Source organism: Maylandia zebra, linkage group LG15, assembly GCF_041146795.1.
Source record: "Maylandia zebra isolate NMK-2024a linkage group LG15, Mzebra_GT3a, whole genome shotgun sequence".
In the NCBI taxonomy this organism is placed as follows: domain Eukaryota; kingdom Metazoa; phylum Chordata; class Actinopteri; order Cichliformes; family Cichlidae; genus Maylandia; species Maylandia zebra.
In genome coordinates this window covers 8,644,501-8,662,046 of record NC_135181.1, presented here as the reverse complement: position 1 = coordinate 8,662,046, position 17,546 = coordinate 8,644,501, and the positions used below count along the sequence as shown (strand labels likewise).

At 41.8% G+C, this 17,546-nt stretch overlaps 1 protein-coding gene across 2 annotated transcripts in view; it reads left to right on the top strand.

Annotated features, from left to right (window-relative positions):
• The window catches only part of LOC106676122 (scavenger receptor cysteine-rich type 1 protein M160-like), a 51,106-nt gene that overhangs the window by 30,027 nt on the left and 3,533 nt on the right, over positions 1–17,546 (top strand). For both annotated transcript variants that reach the window (XM_024805193.2, XM_076873813.1), the window contains 8 exons: positions 3,950–4,264; positions 4,644–4,943; positions 6,177–6,482; positions 7,821–8,135; positions 10,407–10,721; positions 11,059–11,358; positions 12,268–12,573; positions 16,962–17,276. In XM_024805193.2, coding sequence (XP_024660961.2) covers positions 3,950–4,264; positions 4,644–4,943; positions 6,177–6,482; positions 7,821–8,135; positions 10,407–10,721; positions 11,059–11,358; positions 12,268–12,573; positions 16,962–17,276 — 2,472 coding nt within the window. The remainder of the gene's footprint in view (positions 1–3,949; positions 4,265–4,643; positions 4,944–6,176; positions 6,483–7,820; positions 8,136–10,406; positions 10,722–11,058; positions 11,359–12,267; positions 12,574–16,961; positions 17,277–17,546) is intronic.

Genomic DNA, 17,546 nt, shown 5'->3' with positions numbered 1-17,546 from the left:
GGTGTTAAGGCATCTGGGAAGGGATCTCAAAACTGGATTATAGATGGCAGACAGTTGGTGTCGTAAACCACCGCCTCTGTTCAAAGATGGTCGCTCACAGTGGACATAGATGGCTTCTTTCACTCCTCTTTCAAACCATCTGTCCTCTCTGTCCAAAATGTGAACATTGGCATCCTCGAAAGAGTGTCCTTTATGCTTAAGATGCAGATGGACTGCTGAGTCTTGTCCTGTGGAGGTGGCTCTTCTATGTTGTGCCATGCGCTTGTGAAGTGGCTGTTTGGTCTCTCCAATGTAGAGGTCTGAGCATTCCTTGCTGCACTGTACAGCATACACCACATTGTTAAGTCTGTGTTTTGGCGTTTTGTCTTTCGGGTGAACCAGTTTTTGTCTGAGCGTGTTGCTGGGTCTGAAATGCACCGGGATGTCATGCTTGGAGAAAACTCTCCTGAGTTTTTCTGATACACAATGGGGGGGACAATGTTGTTGCGTCTGTCCTTCTTATCCTCCCTCGCTGGTGTCTGGTCTTCTTTTCTGTGCCTCTTTGCTGACTTTAAGAACGCCCATTTAGGATAGCCGCACGTTTTGAGTGCTTCCTTTACATGTGTGTGTTCCTTCTTTTTTCCTTCAGGCTTAGAGGGAACATGTTCTGCCCGGTGGTGTAGGGTTCTAATTACTCCAAGTTTGTGTTCCAGAGGGTGATGGGAGTCAAAGAGGAGGTACTGGTCGGTGTGTGTGGGCTTCCGGTAAACTTCGATGTTGAGGTTGCCGTTCTCTTCAATGTGCACAGCGCAGTCCAGGAAAGGCAAACAGTTGCCCTTTGTGTCTTCCCTGGTGAACTTGATGTTTTTATCCACAGCGTTAATGTGTGCAGTGAAGGATTCCACTTCTTGTGTCTTGATTTTGACCCAGGTGTCGTCCACATATCTGTACCAGTGGCTGGGTACTCTTCCTTTGAAAGAGCCAAGAGCCTTCCTTTCCACTTCCTCCATGTAAAGGTTGGCTACAATAGGTGACACGGGGGAGCCCATGGCACAGCCATGTTTTTGTCTGTAAAAGCCTTCGTTGTATTTGAAATATGTAGTGGTGAGGCAGAGGTCTAACAGTGTGCAGATCTGATCGGGTGTGAAGTTGGTCCTGTCCTCCAAGGAGCTGTCTTCTTGTAGTTGTTTTCTGACAGTCTCCACGGCCTCCGTGGTGGGTATGCAAGTGAAGAGAGAGACTACATCAAAGGACACCATGGTTTCATCTGGATCCAGGGTAAGTTTCTGGACCTTGTCGGTGAAGTCGGTGGAGTTCTTGATGTGGTGTGGGGTGTTCCCCACGAGAGGAGCAAGGATGGTAGCAAGGTGTTTAGCAATGTTATAAGTGGCTGAGTTTATGCTACTGACTATGGGTCTGAGTGGGACAGCTTCCTTGTGGATTTTAGGAAGTCCGTAAATGCAGGGTATGGCATCCCCTGGGTAAAGGTGGTGATATGTAAGGCGGTCAATAATTTTGTCCTTTTCAAAGTCTTGAAGGCAAGCTATAACTTTCTTTTTGTAGCTGCTTATGGGGTCTCGCTTTAAGGCTTCGTAGGTATTGTTGTCACTGAGGAGAGTAGTGATCTTTGTATGGTAATCTGTAGTGTTTAGGACTCTTATTAATCTTTCTGGGCCACAAAATAAACTTTAAACCTATTTTAAGTAGCTGTGTAAATTACAAATATCTGCTTGGTTTATCAAGACATCGCATATTTGCAAAAGTGTGCTGACGTTTTCGGAGAAGTTACACAACCGCTCAATAGCAAGCGGGGGGATTCAATGGTCACTCCAGCCGGCAGGAGCAGCGGACTCCCGGCTTCATCGTTTTCAGACCCCCACTCTTTCGCTACTCAGGTTAAACATGATATATAAGTCAGTCAGATAACTTAAAAATGTAATTGTTTGCCTTTTTCTGTGTTTTATTTGTTCCGGAGTAAATCGGTTTGGCTGAGATCAAAGTTATTAGATTAAATAAAACTTTATTAATCCATCAGGTGGGTTCCTCCGGGATTTTCACACAGCTGAATGAACGTTAAACAGTGTGAGACAGTCGAGAATTTACGCCAGTGTCCTGTTATATTTTAGATAGCAATGAGCAGACGGCCGAGTTTATTAAACTCCACCGACCGACACAGCGGGGACGCAAATCTGAAGACTAGACCTAGACACATATAAAACTAATTGGCACTTCCCCAATGTGGTATAATGTTTGACCCGTTATGCATACACTGGACACGACTGTGATGACAGCAATACTACAAACAGAAATGGACACTGTACACACACTCACACTCCCCAAGCATACTCTATACCCCAGGTCCAGGTACCCTTGCATCTAGAAGGGTAATTTGCCCCTAGACCCAAAAGATGTTGCCCTTTTTCCAGGGAGGTGCAGGGAGGCCCAGCATCCCTAGACCCCAATCAGATGGCCAACTCCTCCTTTCAGCCCACTCCCCGAGGAGGTACAGAGAACAGCGGTGTGAAGACCCCATACCTTTCTCCACATATAGCTTTGCAAAAACTGCATAAAAAGCACTTGCAGCAACAAAAACATAATATTCCAGAAACAGGCTTTGCCAATCCGATCAGCTGTTTGTAACACTTCCTATGTCCATCAGCACGAACTATCGCATGTCCGCCATGTCCTGCCCGAAACCGGAAGTGACGTCATTTTGCGGAAATGTAGTTGTGAAATGCACTACACACAGGGACACACACGCACAGGTCTTTGTCTCCAGATGCCACATTTATTTATAGCGTCCTGCGTTATGACCGGCCACAGTCTGACAGCTGTTGGTCTCAGCTGATTTCCCGCTGTTCTCCGCTCCTCTCCCGTCTCACTATAAAAGGGAAGGAAACCATCATCAGTCCAAAACGCCATCAGCTGTTCTCACCTGCGTCTCCAGCACCGCCCCGTTGAGCTCACCGCACCACTCCTCCCCTGCAGCCGCGCCCGGGACCACACCTCCGCCACAGTAGTTTTTTACCATCAGGGCCTTATGAGCCTATACTGTTGTTTTTAAAAGTAATGTTTGACTTTATGACTTTCTGTGTCATTTCTGGGACGCTTAGGACTCATATTGCACTGCTGGAAATAGTTTATTTTGATGCATATGCTGTTTTTTTGCAAATTTGCATTTATTTTAGTTTTTCCTGCAGTATATAAAGTTGGTGTATTTCAAAAATAAAACTATAAAGACACTTAAAATAAATTTCCTGTGGTGGGAAACTATTTTGTGCAACTTTTTTGTATTTACTGTTTTGGGGGGATAAGCCTCTTAAATTTCTCTAACTAGAAATATATGTTAAAAAAACAAAAATATAAAGTTTTTTGTAGTTTATTGCACTTTTTTGCAATTTGTATAATTACTATGAGCTTAATGCATACATATTATTAAAATTTGGGCTATAATGGTTGTATTGATGTATATCAACTTGAAATGCTCCCAAAAATGGCACTACAGAATGTAAAAAAATAATATAAGCTCTGGCGGACTTGGTTCTATGGTAGGTCTTAAAGGGTTAAGTTCTTAATAAACTGCTTAATGGGATCTATTTGACAGCTTGTAATTTTTATTGTTAATGCTTGAATGTTTTTCCTCAGTTAAATCAACAGTAAATGGACCTGAGCTTTAGCACCAAAATTTCCTGGTTACATTTGGTGAAAGACTGTGTTTTGGGTTAAAATACACCTGTTGCTGAAGTTAACCACATTTTAAAGTTTCTTGGACATACGAACTGCCCAGTATGAGCTATTGTCTGAAAAGGGGGACAGCCATTAACCTCTTTTGGTTGCATTTCAGATAATGATGGACACTCATCAGCATACAGCATGTTGAAGATATCCTTAAAAATCTGATAATACTGGATTTAAAAAAAGAGTAAGAGATTGAAATATTCATTGCTAATACTTTAACGTGTGCCCTCAGGTAAACCACCAATAAGGCTTGTGAACGGCATTGACCGATGCTCTGGCCGAGTGGAGATTCTGCATGATGGCCGGTGGGGAACAGTGTGTGATGATGACTGGGACTTAAAAGATGCTGCGGTGGTGTGCAGAGCCATGGACTGTGGAACACCTCAGAGAGCAAAATCTAATGCCTTCTTTGGTGAAGGCCAAGGAGTGGTCTGGTATTCTTCTGTCAACTGTTTGGGTAATGAGACGTCCCTTGGGCACTGCAGGTATCGCCCCTCTGAAAGCTTTTATTGCAGCCACCGTGAAGATGCAGGAGTGATTTGTTCAGGTAAAAACTATTTTGTCATTAAATATTTTGTCTTTTTTTAATCTTTAGATATGACTTTGGAATTTTTTTTCTGATCAGAATTTCTGTTTTATTTATGTGGCGTGATTGAGTCATGGCAGGTCATGGCAGGTCCAGAGGTCGTTGTTTAGAGCCATCTTTATTATTACACCAACTTACAACACTGATTCCCCATGTTTTAACAAAGAGGGCGTGATTGCAGATGCCGTGCAGGCGCATCCGCACGGCACCGCAGTCCACGGCCCACCACAATTTATATCACAGTTATTTCCATGACATCAGTGAGAATATTGTATGGATTTCAATTAATGCAATTTTCAGGCACCAACTAATTGCTGATTTTGTGCTCTTTGCTTTGTAGCTACCATTCGACTCATCAATGGGACTGACATGTGCTCAGGAAGGGTGGAGGTCCACTATGGTGAACACTGGTCACCAGCATTTAATATTAACTGGGGAATGAATGAAGCTACAGTGGTGTGCAGAGAGATAAATTGCGGAGATCCTGTCAAGATTTCAAGGTCATTTGGTCAAATTGAAGATTTGAGAGGACATGAGATCCACTGTAATGGTAGAGAGAGCTCTGTCACACAGTGTACATTTAGGAACTATACCAGATCTATCACCGATGGTATTGAAGAGGCCTCTGTGGTATGCTCAGGTAAGACTTGATGTTATATTTCAAAAAGAAAATGAATCCATGAAGTTCTTTATCAAACAGATCAAGTATGATTTTTTCCAATTAAAATGTTGATGCAAACCATCAGATCAATATTTTTGTATTCTAAACACGTGTTAATCAGGTACAACCCGAGTTATAAATTATGTCACTATCTTCACATATGTGTGCTATAGCAGTGCATATACAGAGAGAAGACCAATAGGATTAGGCCAGCCAAAGCACACACAGACTATTCACAAACACACAAAAGAATTGGACCATATAAGATATAAGATGCTGTGCTTCAGTGCTGCACATGTTTCAGTCAGCTAGCTGGCCGCTACGATTTAGCATGAAGCTGCATCTTTGAACCTTTGTTTTTATATTGTTTTCCTCTATTCTTCACCCTTCCTTTACACAATTTTGCTATTCAATTGCTCTAAATTATTATTACACATAATAATAATAATGGATTGGATTTATATAGTGCTTTTCAAGGCACCCAAAGCGCTTTACAATGCCACTATTCATTCACTCTCGCATTCACACACTGGTGGAGGCAAGCTACGGTTGTAGCCACAGCTGCCCTGGGGAAGACTGACAGAAGCGAGGCTGCCATATCGCGCCATCGGCCCCTCTGGCCAACACCAGTAGGTAAAGTGTCTTGCCCAAGGACACAACGACAAGGACAGAGAATCAAGGACAGAGAATCGGGAATTGAACCAGCGACCTTCCGGTTACAAATACACTTCCCAACCCCCTGAACCACGGTCGCTCAGGGGGTCAAAGTAATTCCTTTACTCATTGAGGTCAACTTGACCTTTTTGATACCTTTAAATGGACAGTCTACTTCTAGGTAGAACAAATGCAATATGGCAAATTATTTTATGCCTAACAAGTGATTTCACCATTACCAGCATTTAGCAAACACAATGTGAGACCAACAGATGAATATTAACCACTTACAATGGTAAATGCTATTGATCTGATGATGCACTGATCACCCAGTGAGGGTAATATAGCCAAGGGTCAGCAACATTGAAACTATGAAGAGAGCAATTTCTGAGTCATTTTTGATGCTGTAAAACATATTCCATCTGTATGATGCAGAAATCATAGCTGATTAAGTCTAAAATGGTCTGTTGGTGTTATGATTCATTTGTATTTTTTCTTTGCATTTTTCTTTGTATTTATAGATTTATGTTAGATTTATATAACAACTCTGCTTTCCAGGTAATGTGAGATTAGCCGGTGGATCCACTCGTTGTGATGGAAGAGTAGAGTATTTCAATAAAGGCCAGTGGGGGACTGTGTGTGCTGAATCCTGGGACATGAATGATGCAGCAGTGGTGTGCAGACAGTTGGACTGTGGGAGGCCCCATAAGCTTCTTCAGCTTGGCCCTGGTACAGGACAGACCTGGACAGATCAAATTGAATGCAATGGAAAAGAGTCTACATTGAATCAGTGTCAACAAAGACCATATCCATATCGAGACAGGACTTGCAACAACACTGTAGTGGCTGGTGTTTTCTGCACAGGTAAGAAAAACATACAAACCCAGTTCCAAAAACAAAACGTTTGGATCTTTTTAAAAATGTAAGTAAAGAATAAATGCAAAGATTTCCAAATCCATATTTGATTCACAATAGAACATCAAAAAGAATTTAACATCATCAGTGAAATTCTTTTTGGAAAACAAGCTGTGTCCTGTGAAGTAAAGAGGTGAGGGACCACACTGCTTATCAGTGTTTAGTTCAAGCAACAGCATCAGTATGAGGGTGCATTAATGCCCATGAAACTGCCAGCTTGAAAATCTGGCAAAACACCAAAAATGCTGAAATCCAGATACAAGTTTGAGAGAAACAGATGCTTCCAGCAAGATGACATCTGTTTCCATGTATATTTCAGTGAGACAGTGCTAAACACCATACTACAGCTAATGTAGTATGCTATTCTTTTGCACATAAGCTTCATTGCTTCATTCTTCTTCATTCCTTCATTTCTCTCCCAGAAGGCCAGCAACTGGTCTTCCTAGTTTGCAAATGTTTACAGACCGTTCATAGAAGACATGGCCTTGTTCCAACTTGCTCTAGAGTTGTAGTCAAATTTAAAATACACTTGGAATTTCTTAAAATGAGAACTGGTTGCAGGGGTCATTTTGAGCCCCTCCAGCATCAGCAGTAATAATGGTAAATAAATAGTCTTTTCAGTTCAGCTTTCTGTTGCTGAGATCAGCCAGAAACCCAGCCAGTTCTCCACACATTTGGGCACACACTCCCCTGCTCTGTACTATCCTGCTGTACCCTGGCTCTGCATCCCACAGGTGATATGTGGCTACAGGACCCTATATATTTATTTGTCAATCACATCTAGCTAGCTCTGTCTTAATTTTGAGCAGCTTTCATGACAAAAAGTGTGTAAACAATCGTGTTGTTAGACAAACCAGGTGCAGCAGTTGTGATTTTACATTAATTTCTATGTGGTCAAAGTGACATCCTCAGCGGTTCCAGGTACTATTAGTACTTTTATTTGACATACTCCAAGTTCTCTACTAATAAAAATGTTTAGATTATAAGTTGTGATGTTAAAATTGTGCATTTTCTCAGGCTAAACATTTGATATTTTGAAGATTGTATTGTGAATAAAATATGAATTAATCACTGAATTCTGTTTTTACATAAATTTTTAAAAAAATTTTATATGAAAAATGCCAAAGAGTAATATTGGCAGCTTAAATGTTCTTTATCATTTAAAAAAAAAGTTTAATATTGTCTTCTGAGTTTAACCGGTGTACAATATACCTAAATACATGACAGTTGTTTGTTGGTCATTCTTCCATACCTGTGGCTACATATTTAGTTTATTTGCCTTCACAGAAAGCTTGGCGGTGCGCTTGGTTAACAGTACTGATGAGTGCTCTGGAAGAGTGGAGGTTCGTCATGATGACCAGTGGCACACAGTGTGTGACACGGACTGGACTCTAAGTAAAGCTGGAGTAGTGTGTGAGTCGCTGCAGTGTGGACGTGCCGTGAAAGCTCATGGTGGTGCTGTTTTTGGCCGTGGCAGTGGGTCAGTGGTGGAGGCTAGCAATTCATGTTTCGGCAATGTGACATCTCTTCAGCAATGCTCAGTCGAAGGTTTTACAAGAGCAACCTGCGGGCATGAATATGATGCTGGTGTTCTCTGTGCAGGTAAATCCTTATTATTATGTTCAAAATTCAAACATAATTTTTTACGAGATCACAAACAGTATAAATTATTGCTGTGATGTGATGTCACCAACTGTGGTGGTGGTGGGAGGGTAACTGGTAAACTACACGCTTATTGGTTAATAATTACAAGTTGTTAGCCACTGATCATACTTTGAAACAGATAATGACTGAGATTTATGCACTTAATTTTTTTTCTCTTTTTTCCCAAGGGGTCACCAGAGCAGATGAATCTGTATTTTTGATTTGGTACTGACTTCAAAACAGATACTCTTTCAGATTTAACCCTGCCATTTAATCTGTCTTCAAACAGGCACTGGGATTACACTCACTTTCTCTCATTTTCATGGTTTCTGTTTTTTTCCCTAGTTTGGTTTTTTTTTTATGGGTTTATTATTTGGTGGGTTTCTTTCTACATTTTTAGCCTTTTGTGTCTATTAGTATTTTCAAGTGCGTCCTAGTTTAGTTATTCATATTTGTAGTTCTTAGTTCCTTGTCTAATTTTTTAGACATTTCCCTGTATGTAGTCTGTCTCTTCTCCATTTGTTTCCCTTTTTGTCTGTGTGTCTAGTCTGTCTCTCTCTATTCTGTACTTCCCGTCTTATTTTGTAGTCCCTCATCATGTGTGCTGTTTTCTGTCACTCTTTGTGTCCCCTTCCCCCTGTGTCAATTCCCTTGTCTACGATTGTGGTCGACTGAACATATGCATTTATGTTTTTTATTTTGGAATAGGCAGAACTTGCTCTCTTCCTCGCTGACTCTACATCTGTCGTTATGTCACACATTGACTCACTATTTCTTGCACCAAAACACACACACAATGCACAATGGGCTTTGAGGTAGCAGCCAAGAAAGATATAGTTTGTGTCTGTGAGCACCCATGTGTACACCTGTGTGCACATCTGTGTGCGTGAGTGTGCATGTATTCAAAATGTTTCTCCATTTAACGATCTGCTAGATGGTGTGGGGAGCCATATCCCCGTCCCAGAACAAGAAGCAGGCATGGAGGAGATCCAGGCCCCAAATATCTAGAGGCCCCCCAGAGTCCAAGAGCCCAGGGAGGACCATCGGAGGGGCAACCGCCCCACCCTCCTGGAAAGAACTGAGGAAAGCCACAGATGTTGGGTCACCCAGCAGTCCTGGTGCGGAATCCACAGGGGGCTGCAGTGATGTGTCCACGGGCTCCGCCGGCAGGCAGCCGCACAAGAATGAACCGAGCCCTGGGCCCACGGAACGAGCCCCCCCCCCCACCCCTGCCGAAGGGGCCCAACTGAGCCACAAGCGGCAGGCCCTGCCAAGCAGCCACCAGGAATGAGCCGGTACATACCTGAGCGCCCAGCCCTGGACACCGAGAACCTGCCTGAAACGCACCAACATCTGAGGGCATCAGCCACCGACAGGGAGCGTTGTGGGGGTGATAGGTCCCCACACCTGGGGGGGCCTGAGATATGTCCAGAGAGGTGGAGTCTAAGACCTGACATATAGACACAGACAAACAGGCACACACAGACACAAACATGCATTCCCACCCTCATGCACACATATACAAATAATTGGCACTCGCCCAATGTGGTGTAACGTTTGACCCATTATGCATACACTGGACACGACTGTGATGACAGCAATACTTTTATTTACAACTGTGGTTTTCGCTTTTCACTGGGACACAGACACTCCCTCTCTCTACTGTCAGGTCCGCTCTCCTCCTCCTCCGACTGTCACTGTGAACATATAAAGAGTCACAACCACATTCATATCCCAGCACACCTGTTCACCCCGCCCCTGCGCCACCCCAGGATCTCACTGCGTCACCCCTCCTCTGCAGCCGGCCAGAGACCACACCCACGCCACAGTGGAGACAAACAGAAATGGACACTGTACACACACACTCACACTCCCCAAGCATACTCTATCTATGTTTTTCCTCAGTTAAATCAACAGTAAATGGACCTGAGCTTTAGCACCAAAATTTCCTGGTTACATTTGGTGAAAGACTGTGTTTTGGGTTAAAATACACCTGTTGCTGAAGTTAACCACATTTTAAAGTTTCTTGGACATACGAACTGTCCAGTATGAGCTATTGCCTGAAAAGGGGGACAGCCATTAACATCTTTTGGTTGCATTTCAGATAATGATGGACACTCATCAGCATACAGCATGTTGAAGATATCCTTAAAAATCTGATAATACTGGATTTAAAAAAGAGTAAGAGATTGAAATATTCATTGCTAATACTTTAACGTGTGCCCTCAGGTAAACCACCAATAAGGCTTGTGAACGGCATTGACCGATGCTCTGGCCGAGTGGAGATTCTGCATGACGGCCGGTGGGGAACAGTGTGTGATGATGGCTGGGACTTCAGAGAGGCTGAGGTGGTGTGCAGAGCCATGGACTGTGGAACACCTCAGAGAGCAAAATCTAAGGCCTTCTTTGGTGAAGGCCAAGGAGTGATCTGGTATTCTTCTGTCAACTGTTTGGGTAATGAGACGTCCCTTGGGCACTGCAGGTATCGCCCCTCTGAAAGATTTTCGTGCAGCCACCGTGAAGATGCAGGAGTGATTTGTTCAGGTAAAAACTATTTTGTCATTAAATATTGTGTCTTTTTTTAATCTTTAGATATGACTTCCAGAGGTTGTTGTTTAAAGCCATCTTTATTATATGTGGCTGCAGCTCTCGGCTTCAACCACACTTACACCAACTTACAACACTGATTCCCCATGTTTTAACACAGAGGGCGTGATTGCAGATGACGTGCAGGCGCATCCGCACGGCACCGCAGTCCACGGCCCACCACAATTTATATCACAGTTATTTCCATGACATCAGTGAGAATATTGTATGGATTTCAATTAATGCAATTTTCAGGCACCAACTAATTGCTGATTTTGTCCTCTTTGCTTTGTAGCTACCATTCGACTCATCAATGGGACTGACATGTGCTCAGGAAGGGTGGAGGTCCACTATGGTGAACACTGGTCACCAGCATTTAATATTAACTGGGGAATGAATGAAGCCACAGTGGTGTGCAGAGAGATAAATTGTGGAGATCCTGTCAAGATTTCAAGGTCATTTGGTCAAGGTGAAGATCTGAGAGGACATGAGATCCACTGTAATGGTAGAGAGAGCTCTGTCACACAGTGCACATTTAGGAACTATACCAGATCTATCACCGAAGGTATTGAAGAGGCCTCTGTGGTATGCTCAGGTAAGACTTGATGTTATATTTCAAAAAGAAAATGAATCCATGAAGTTCTTTATCAAACAGATCAAGTATGATTTTTTCCATTTAAAATGTTGATGCAAACCATCAGATCAATATTTTTGTATTCTAAACACGTGTTAATCAGGTACAACCCAAGTTATAAATTATGTCACTATCTTCACATATGTGTGCTATAGCAGTGCATATACGGAGAGAAGACCAATAGGATTAGGCCAGTCAAAGCACACACAAACTATTCACAAACACACAAAAGAATTGGACCATATAAGATGCTGTAAATAGGCTGTGCTTCAGTGCTGCACATGTTTCAGTCAGCTAGCTGGCCACTACGATTTAGCATGAAGCTGCATCTTTGAACCTTTGTTTTTATATTGTTTTCCTCTCTTCGTCACCGTTCCTTTACACAATTTTGCTATTGAATTGCTCTAAATTATTATTACACATAATTAATCCCTTTACTCATTGAGGTCAACTTGACCTTTTTGATACCTTTAAACGGACAGTCTACTTCTAGGTAGAACAAATGCAATATGGCAAATTATTTTATGCCTAACAAGTGATTTCACCATTACCAGCATTTAGCAAACACAATGTGAGACCAACAGATGAATATTAACCACTTACAATGGTAAATGCTATTGATCTGATGATGCACTGATCACCCAGTGAGGGTAATATAGCCAAGGGTCAGCAACATTGAAACTATGAAAAGAGCAATTTCTGAGTCATTTTTGATGCTGTAAAACATATTCCATCTGTATGATGCAGAAATCATAGCTGATTAAGTCTAAAATGGTCTGTTGGTGATATGATTCATTTGTATTTTTTCTTTGCATTTTTCTTTGTATTTATAGATTTATGTTAGATTTATATAACAACTCTGCTTTCCAGGTAATGTGAGATTAGCCGGTGGATCCACTCGTTGTGATGGAAGAGTAGAGTATTTCAATAAAGGCCAGTGGGGGACTGTGTGTGCTGAATTCTGGGACATCAATGATGCAGCAGTGGTGTGCAGACAGTTGGACTGTGGGAGGCCCCATAAGCTTCTTCAGCTTGGCCCTGGTACAGGACAGACCTGGACAAATCAAATTGAATGCAATGGAAAAGAGTCTACATTGAATCAGTGTCAACAAAGACCATATCCATATCGAGACAGGACTTGCAACAACACTGTAGTGGCTGGTGTTTTCTGCACAGGTAAGAAAAACATACAAACCCAGTTCCAAAAACAAAACGTTTGGATCTCTCTCTTTTTTTTTTAATGTAAGTAAAGAATAAATGCAAAGATTTCCAAATCCATATTTGATTCACAATAGAACATCAAAAAGAATTTAACATCATCAAAAAGTGAAATTCTTTTTGGAAAACAAGCTGTGTCCTGTGAAGTAAAGAGGTGAGGGACCACACTGCTTATCAGTGTTTAGTTCAAGCAACAGCATCAGTATGAGGGTGCATTAATGCCCATGAAACTGCCAGCTTGAAAATCTGGCAAAACACCAAAAATGCTGAAATCCAGATACAAGTTTGAGAGAAACAGATGCTTCCAGCAAGAGGACATCTGTTTCCATGTATATTTCAGTGAGACAGTGCTAAACACCATACTACAGCTAATGTAGTATGCTATTCTTTTGCAAATAAGCTTCATTGCTTCCTTCTTCTTCATTCCTTCATTTCTCTCCCAGAAGGCCAGCAACTGGTCTTCCTAGTTTGCAAATGTTTACAGACCGTTCATAGAAGACATGGCCTTGTTCCAACTTGCTCTAGAGTTGTAGTCAAATTTAAAATACACTTGGAATTTCTTAAAATGAGAACTGGTTGCAGGAGTCATTTTGAGCCCCTCCAGCATCAGCAGTAATAATGGTAAATAAATAGTCTTTTCAGTTCAGCTTTCTGTTGCTGAGATCAGCCAGAAACCCAGCCAGTTCTCCACACATTTGGGCACACACTCCCCTGCTCTGTACTATCCTGCTGTACCCTGGCTCTGCATCCCACAGGTGATATGTGGCTACAGGACCCTATATATTTATTTGTCAATCACATCTAGCTAGCTCTGTCTTAATTTAGCTCTCACGACAAAAAGTGTATAAACAATCGTGTTTTTAGACAAACTAGGTGCGCAGCAGTTGTGATTTTACATTAATATCTATATTGTAAAAGTGACATCCTCAGCAGTTCCAGGTACTATTAGTATTTTTATTTGATGCACTCCAGTTCCGTAGTCAAAGGAGCTTGCAAAGAAAGGCGTCTGGACTTCTTTAAGTTGCTTGAAGACGTTTCACTTCTCATCCGAGAAGCTTCTTCAGTTCTAAGGTCAAATGGTGGAGAGTCCCAGATATAAACCTAGTGGGAGTAACCCCCCACAGAGGGACAAAAGGACCCCCTGATGATCCTCTAATCGCCTGAGCCAAGGTATGAAACTGGGTGTGGGTCCCAATCAGCCAGAATTTCGGGTGAGTTCATTGTGAAGCCTGGCCCCACCTTATCATGCGAATTCCTGAGATCAGATGGCCCAGGATGTGAGTGGGCGTTAAGGCGTCTTGGAAGGGATCTCAAAACTGGATTATAGAAGGCAGAGAGTTGGTGTCGTAAACCACCGCCTCTGTTCAAAGATGGTCGCTCACAGTGGACATAGATGGCTTCTTTCACTCCTCTTTCAAACCATCGCCTTACATATCACCGCCTTTACCCAGGGGATGCCATACCCTGCATCTATGGACTTCCTAAAATCCACAAGGAAGCTGTCCCACTCAGACCCATAGTCAGTAGCATAAACTCAGCCACTTATAACATTGCTAAACACCTTGCTACCATCCTTGCTCCTCTTGTGGGGAACACCCCACACCACATCAAGAACTCCACCGACTTCACCGACAAGGTCCAGAAACTTACCCTGGATCCAGATGAAACCATGGTGTCCTTTGATGTAATCAAATCAAATCAAATCACTTTTATTGTCACATCACATGTGCAGGTACATTGGTACTAGAGATGGCACGATACCACTTTTTTATGTCCGATACCGATACCGATATCATAAATTTGGATATCTGCCAATACCGATATGAATCCGATATAGTGTTTTTTAATCAACAAAACTGTTTTTTAAATATCTTGCTGCATTTTGTATAAGTTCATACTCAAGTTTAAAACAACAACTACACTAAAGCTATTCTGTTATACCTGTATGCAAAAAAAATATTTCATAGTTCAGCAATACTGATCAATCTAATAAACTTAAACCTACACCATCCTCCCTATTCTGGTATTTTAAAGAGTACTTAGCATAAATATTAAGCAACCTAACTAATAGGGTTCCAACTCCCAGCAACAACAAAAATAAATAAATAAAAAATATGGAACCACCCCTCACGCTCCACCTCATGATGCTTAATCGACGTAATCAACCTTAATTTGATGCAGTGTGAAAAAAAATGCACAGAAATCAATTATTTTTCAAGAAATATTAAATAGATTCAACATCTTTCTTCAACAAAATTGCAGACTGCACAGATGGTACCTTCCCAAAGGAAAAAGTACTATAACTTACTAGGGTATATATATTAGACTTAAAAGTCACTATATACAGTAATTGACTTCTATTCATTTTAGATCAAATTAAAACTTTGGGTGTCAGATAATTATTTATTAAAAGCTCGACATTTTAAATGAGAATAAGAAAGAAAAGTATGTCTTTGTGCCCCCCCTTTTCCCTGTTAATGCCCTATCGGCCCCCCTGGCTAAACTTTGCTAGATCCGCCCCTGCACAGTTACCAGCGTCAGCTACGTAGAAAAAGATCCTGGTGTAGAAAGTAATATTAAATACATTCTAGCAACAGCTGATCAAGCTTAAACGTGCTGCTGTTGTTCAGCCGCTGGTTTCCTCTTTCTGGTGCAAAGTGGGCCAAAAACAAACAAGAGAGACGGACTCGCGACAGAAAAGCCGATCAGCTGATCATTAAGCAGTTTCATGATTGAAGTAGCAGCAAGAAGAGGCAGTCGCTTGTTAAGCTTAGCAGGAATGCTTTACAAACATTCAGAGATGGACTTACACACTTGCTTTACTTCTCTCGAGGATAACTTTGTCGGAGATGAAATGCCGGGTTGCTAGCGAAGCTCCAAATGCTATCCAGACCACCGACAGGTCCCGCATGCCAGAGCCGCTAGTGATGTGCGGATCGATCCTGAAATATCGATTCCTCCGATACCAGTCATTTATGTTCTAGAATCGATTCTCACATTAAAATATCGATATTTTTAGTAATTTAGGGTTAATTTGTAGTTTATCATTAACAGCAACACAGTGGAAAGAAACTATAACATTCGGATTGTCTACATTCAAAGGAACTACTTCCTCTTCCGCCTTTCATAGTCATGTGCGAAATACGGCTGTATAAAGTTTAATTTAATTTAATCTAATCTAATAACTTTAATCTCAGCCAAACCGATTTACTCACGAACAAACAAAACACTGAAAAAGCCAAACAATAACATTTTTAAGTTATCAAAGTGACTTATATATCATGTTTAACCCGAGTAGTGAAAGCCCGCGGGGGTTTGAAGACGATGTGTCGATCGGCTCAGATATTTGAAGTTTACACAGCTACATTCTCACCTGAAAACATGTTAAAAGTTTGGGTTTTTTTGCGACCCACAAAGAGAAATAAGAGTAATATTCAAACTAAGTCGCTGCCGCCATTGTTGGAAACTAGAATTGGCTCGGCCGCGCTATGAATTCTGCAATATGGTTTTTCAATTTTGTTGTCCAGGTGGAAAATTGGGAGAATGGTGGCTCCGGGATTCTCCCGGAAAAATCGGGAGGGTTGGCATGTATGGTTGTGGCAACATCACTAACCTTGTCAAACACCTCAGAGTAAATCATATCACAGAATATGAGGCACGTATGTTGAGACGAACTGAAGAAGAGGAGAGGGACAGGTGCTGCTAGGGCGAGACACACTCTCTCACAGAGTCCTTTAGTGCTGCAGGCAGGCAAGGTATTCAAATAATAATAATAATAATAATGGATTGGATTTATATAGCGCTTTTCAAGGCACCCAAAGCGCTTTACAATACCACTATTCATTCACTGTCACATTCATACACTAGCGCACAACTTCAGTTTTTTTTATTTCTATGTGATGAACTCTGCATTATTAAGTGATAAGAACAAGTAATCTGATGTCCTGTAATCATTATGACGCTATAATTTGAGATACAATAAATAAAATATGTTTTTTTGTATAAAGTATCGGTATCGGATCAGTATCGTCGATACCACCCTGAAAAGTACTTGGTATCGGATCGGAAAGGAAATCAGTGGTATCGCACATCACTAAGAGCCGCTCTATCACGTGATGCATACTGCTCCGACGTGCTAACGTTCTGAGGCGAGTTACGGCGTGTTGCAAGTTTTGTGAGGTGCTTTCGTGATATTTAATGGATCGGATTACATTTTTTATTTTTCTCCGATATCCGATACGCAATATCAGATCGGTCCATCTCTACTAAATACATCACAGTTCTTGTATTTATGTTGTATTCTTCCATATCCTGTGGTTGCATGTGCTCTTTATTTGCCTTCACAGGAAGCTTGACTGTCCGGTTGGTTAACGGTACTCATAAGTGCTCTGGAAGAGTGGAAGTTCGTCATGATTCCCAGTGGCACACAGTGTGTGACACGGACTGGACTCTAAGTAAAGCTGGAGTGGTGTGCGAGACTCTGGAGTGTGGACGTTCCATGAATGCTCCTGGTGCTGCTTTTTACGGCCCAGGCAGTGGACCAGTGGTGGAGGCTAGCTCTTCATGCTTTGAGACTGTGACTTCTATTCAGCAATGCTCGGGCAAAGGTTTTACAAGAGCAACCTGCGGGCATGAACATGATGCTGGTGTTTTCTGTGCAGGTAAAGACTTTTATTATTATATGTTAAAAATTCTGGCACATTTTTTCTTAAGGTCATAGACATTATGAATGATGAGGGTAACCCTAACTTTCATCAACCGCTGCCCTGATGTTCTGTTATGGAGCTTTGAGATAAGTGTTTTCACCATCACCGTCTTGGTTCTTTGATACCCCCAGCGCTGGGTTACACTAACTTGTGACCTTGTTTTGCTGAGTTTGTTATGCGTACCACTCGCAAACTGGGAATATTTCACCTGTAAGGCAAATGTTT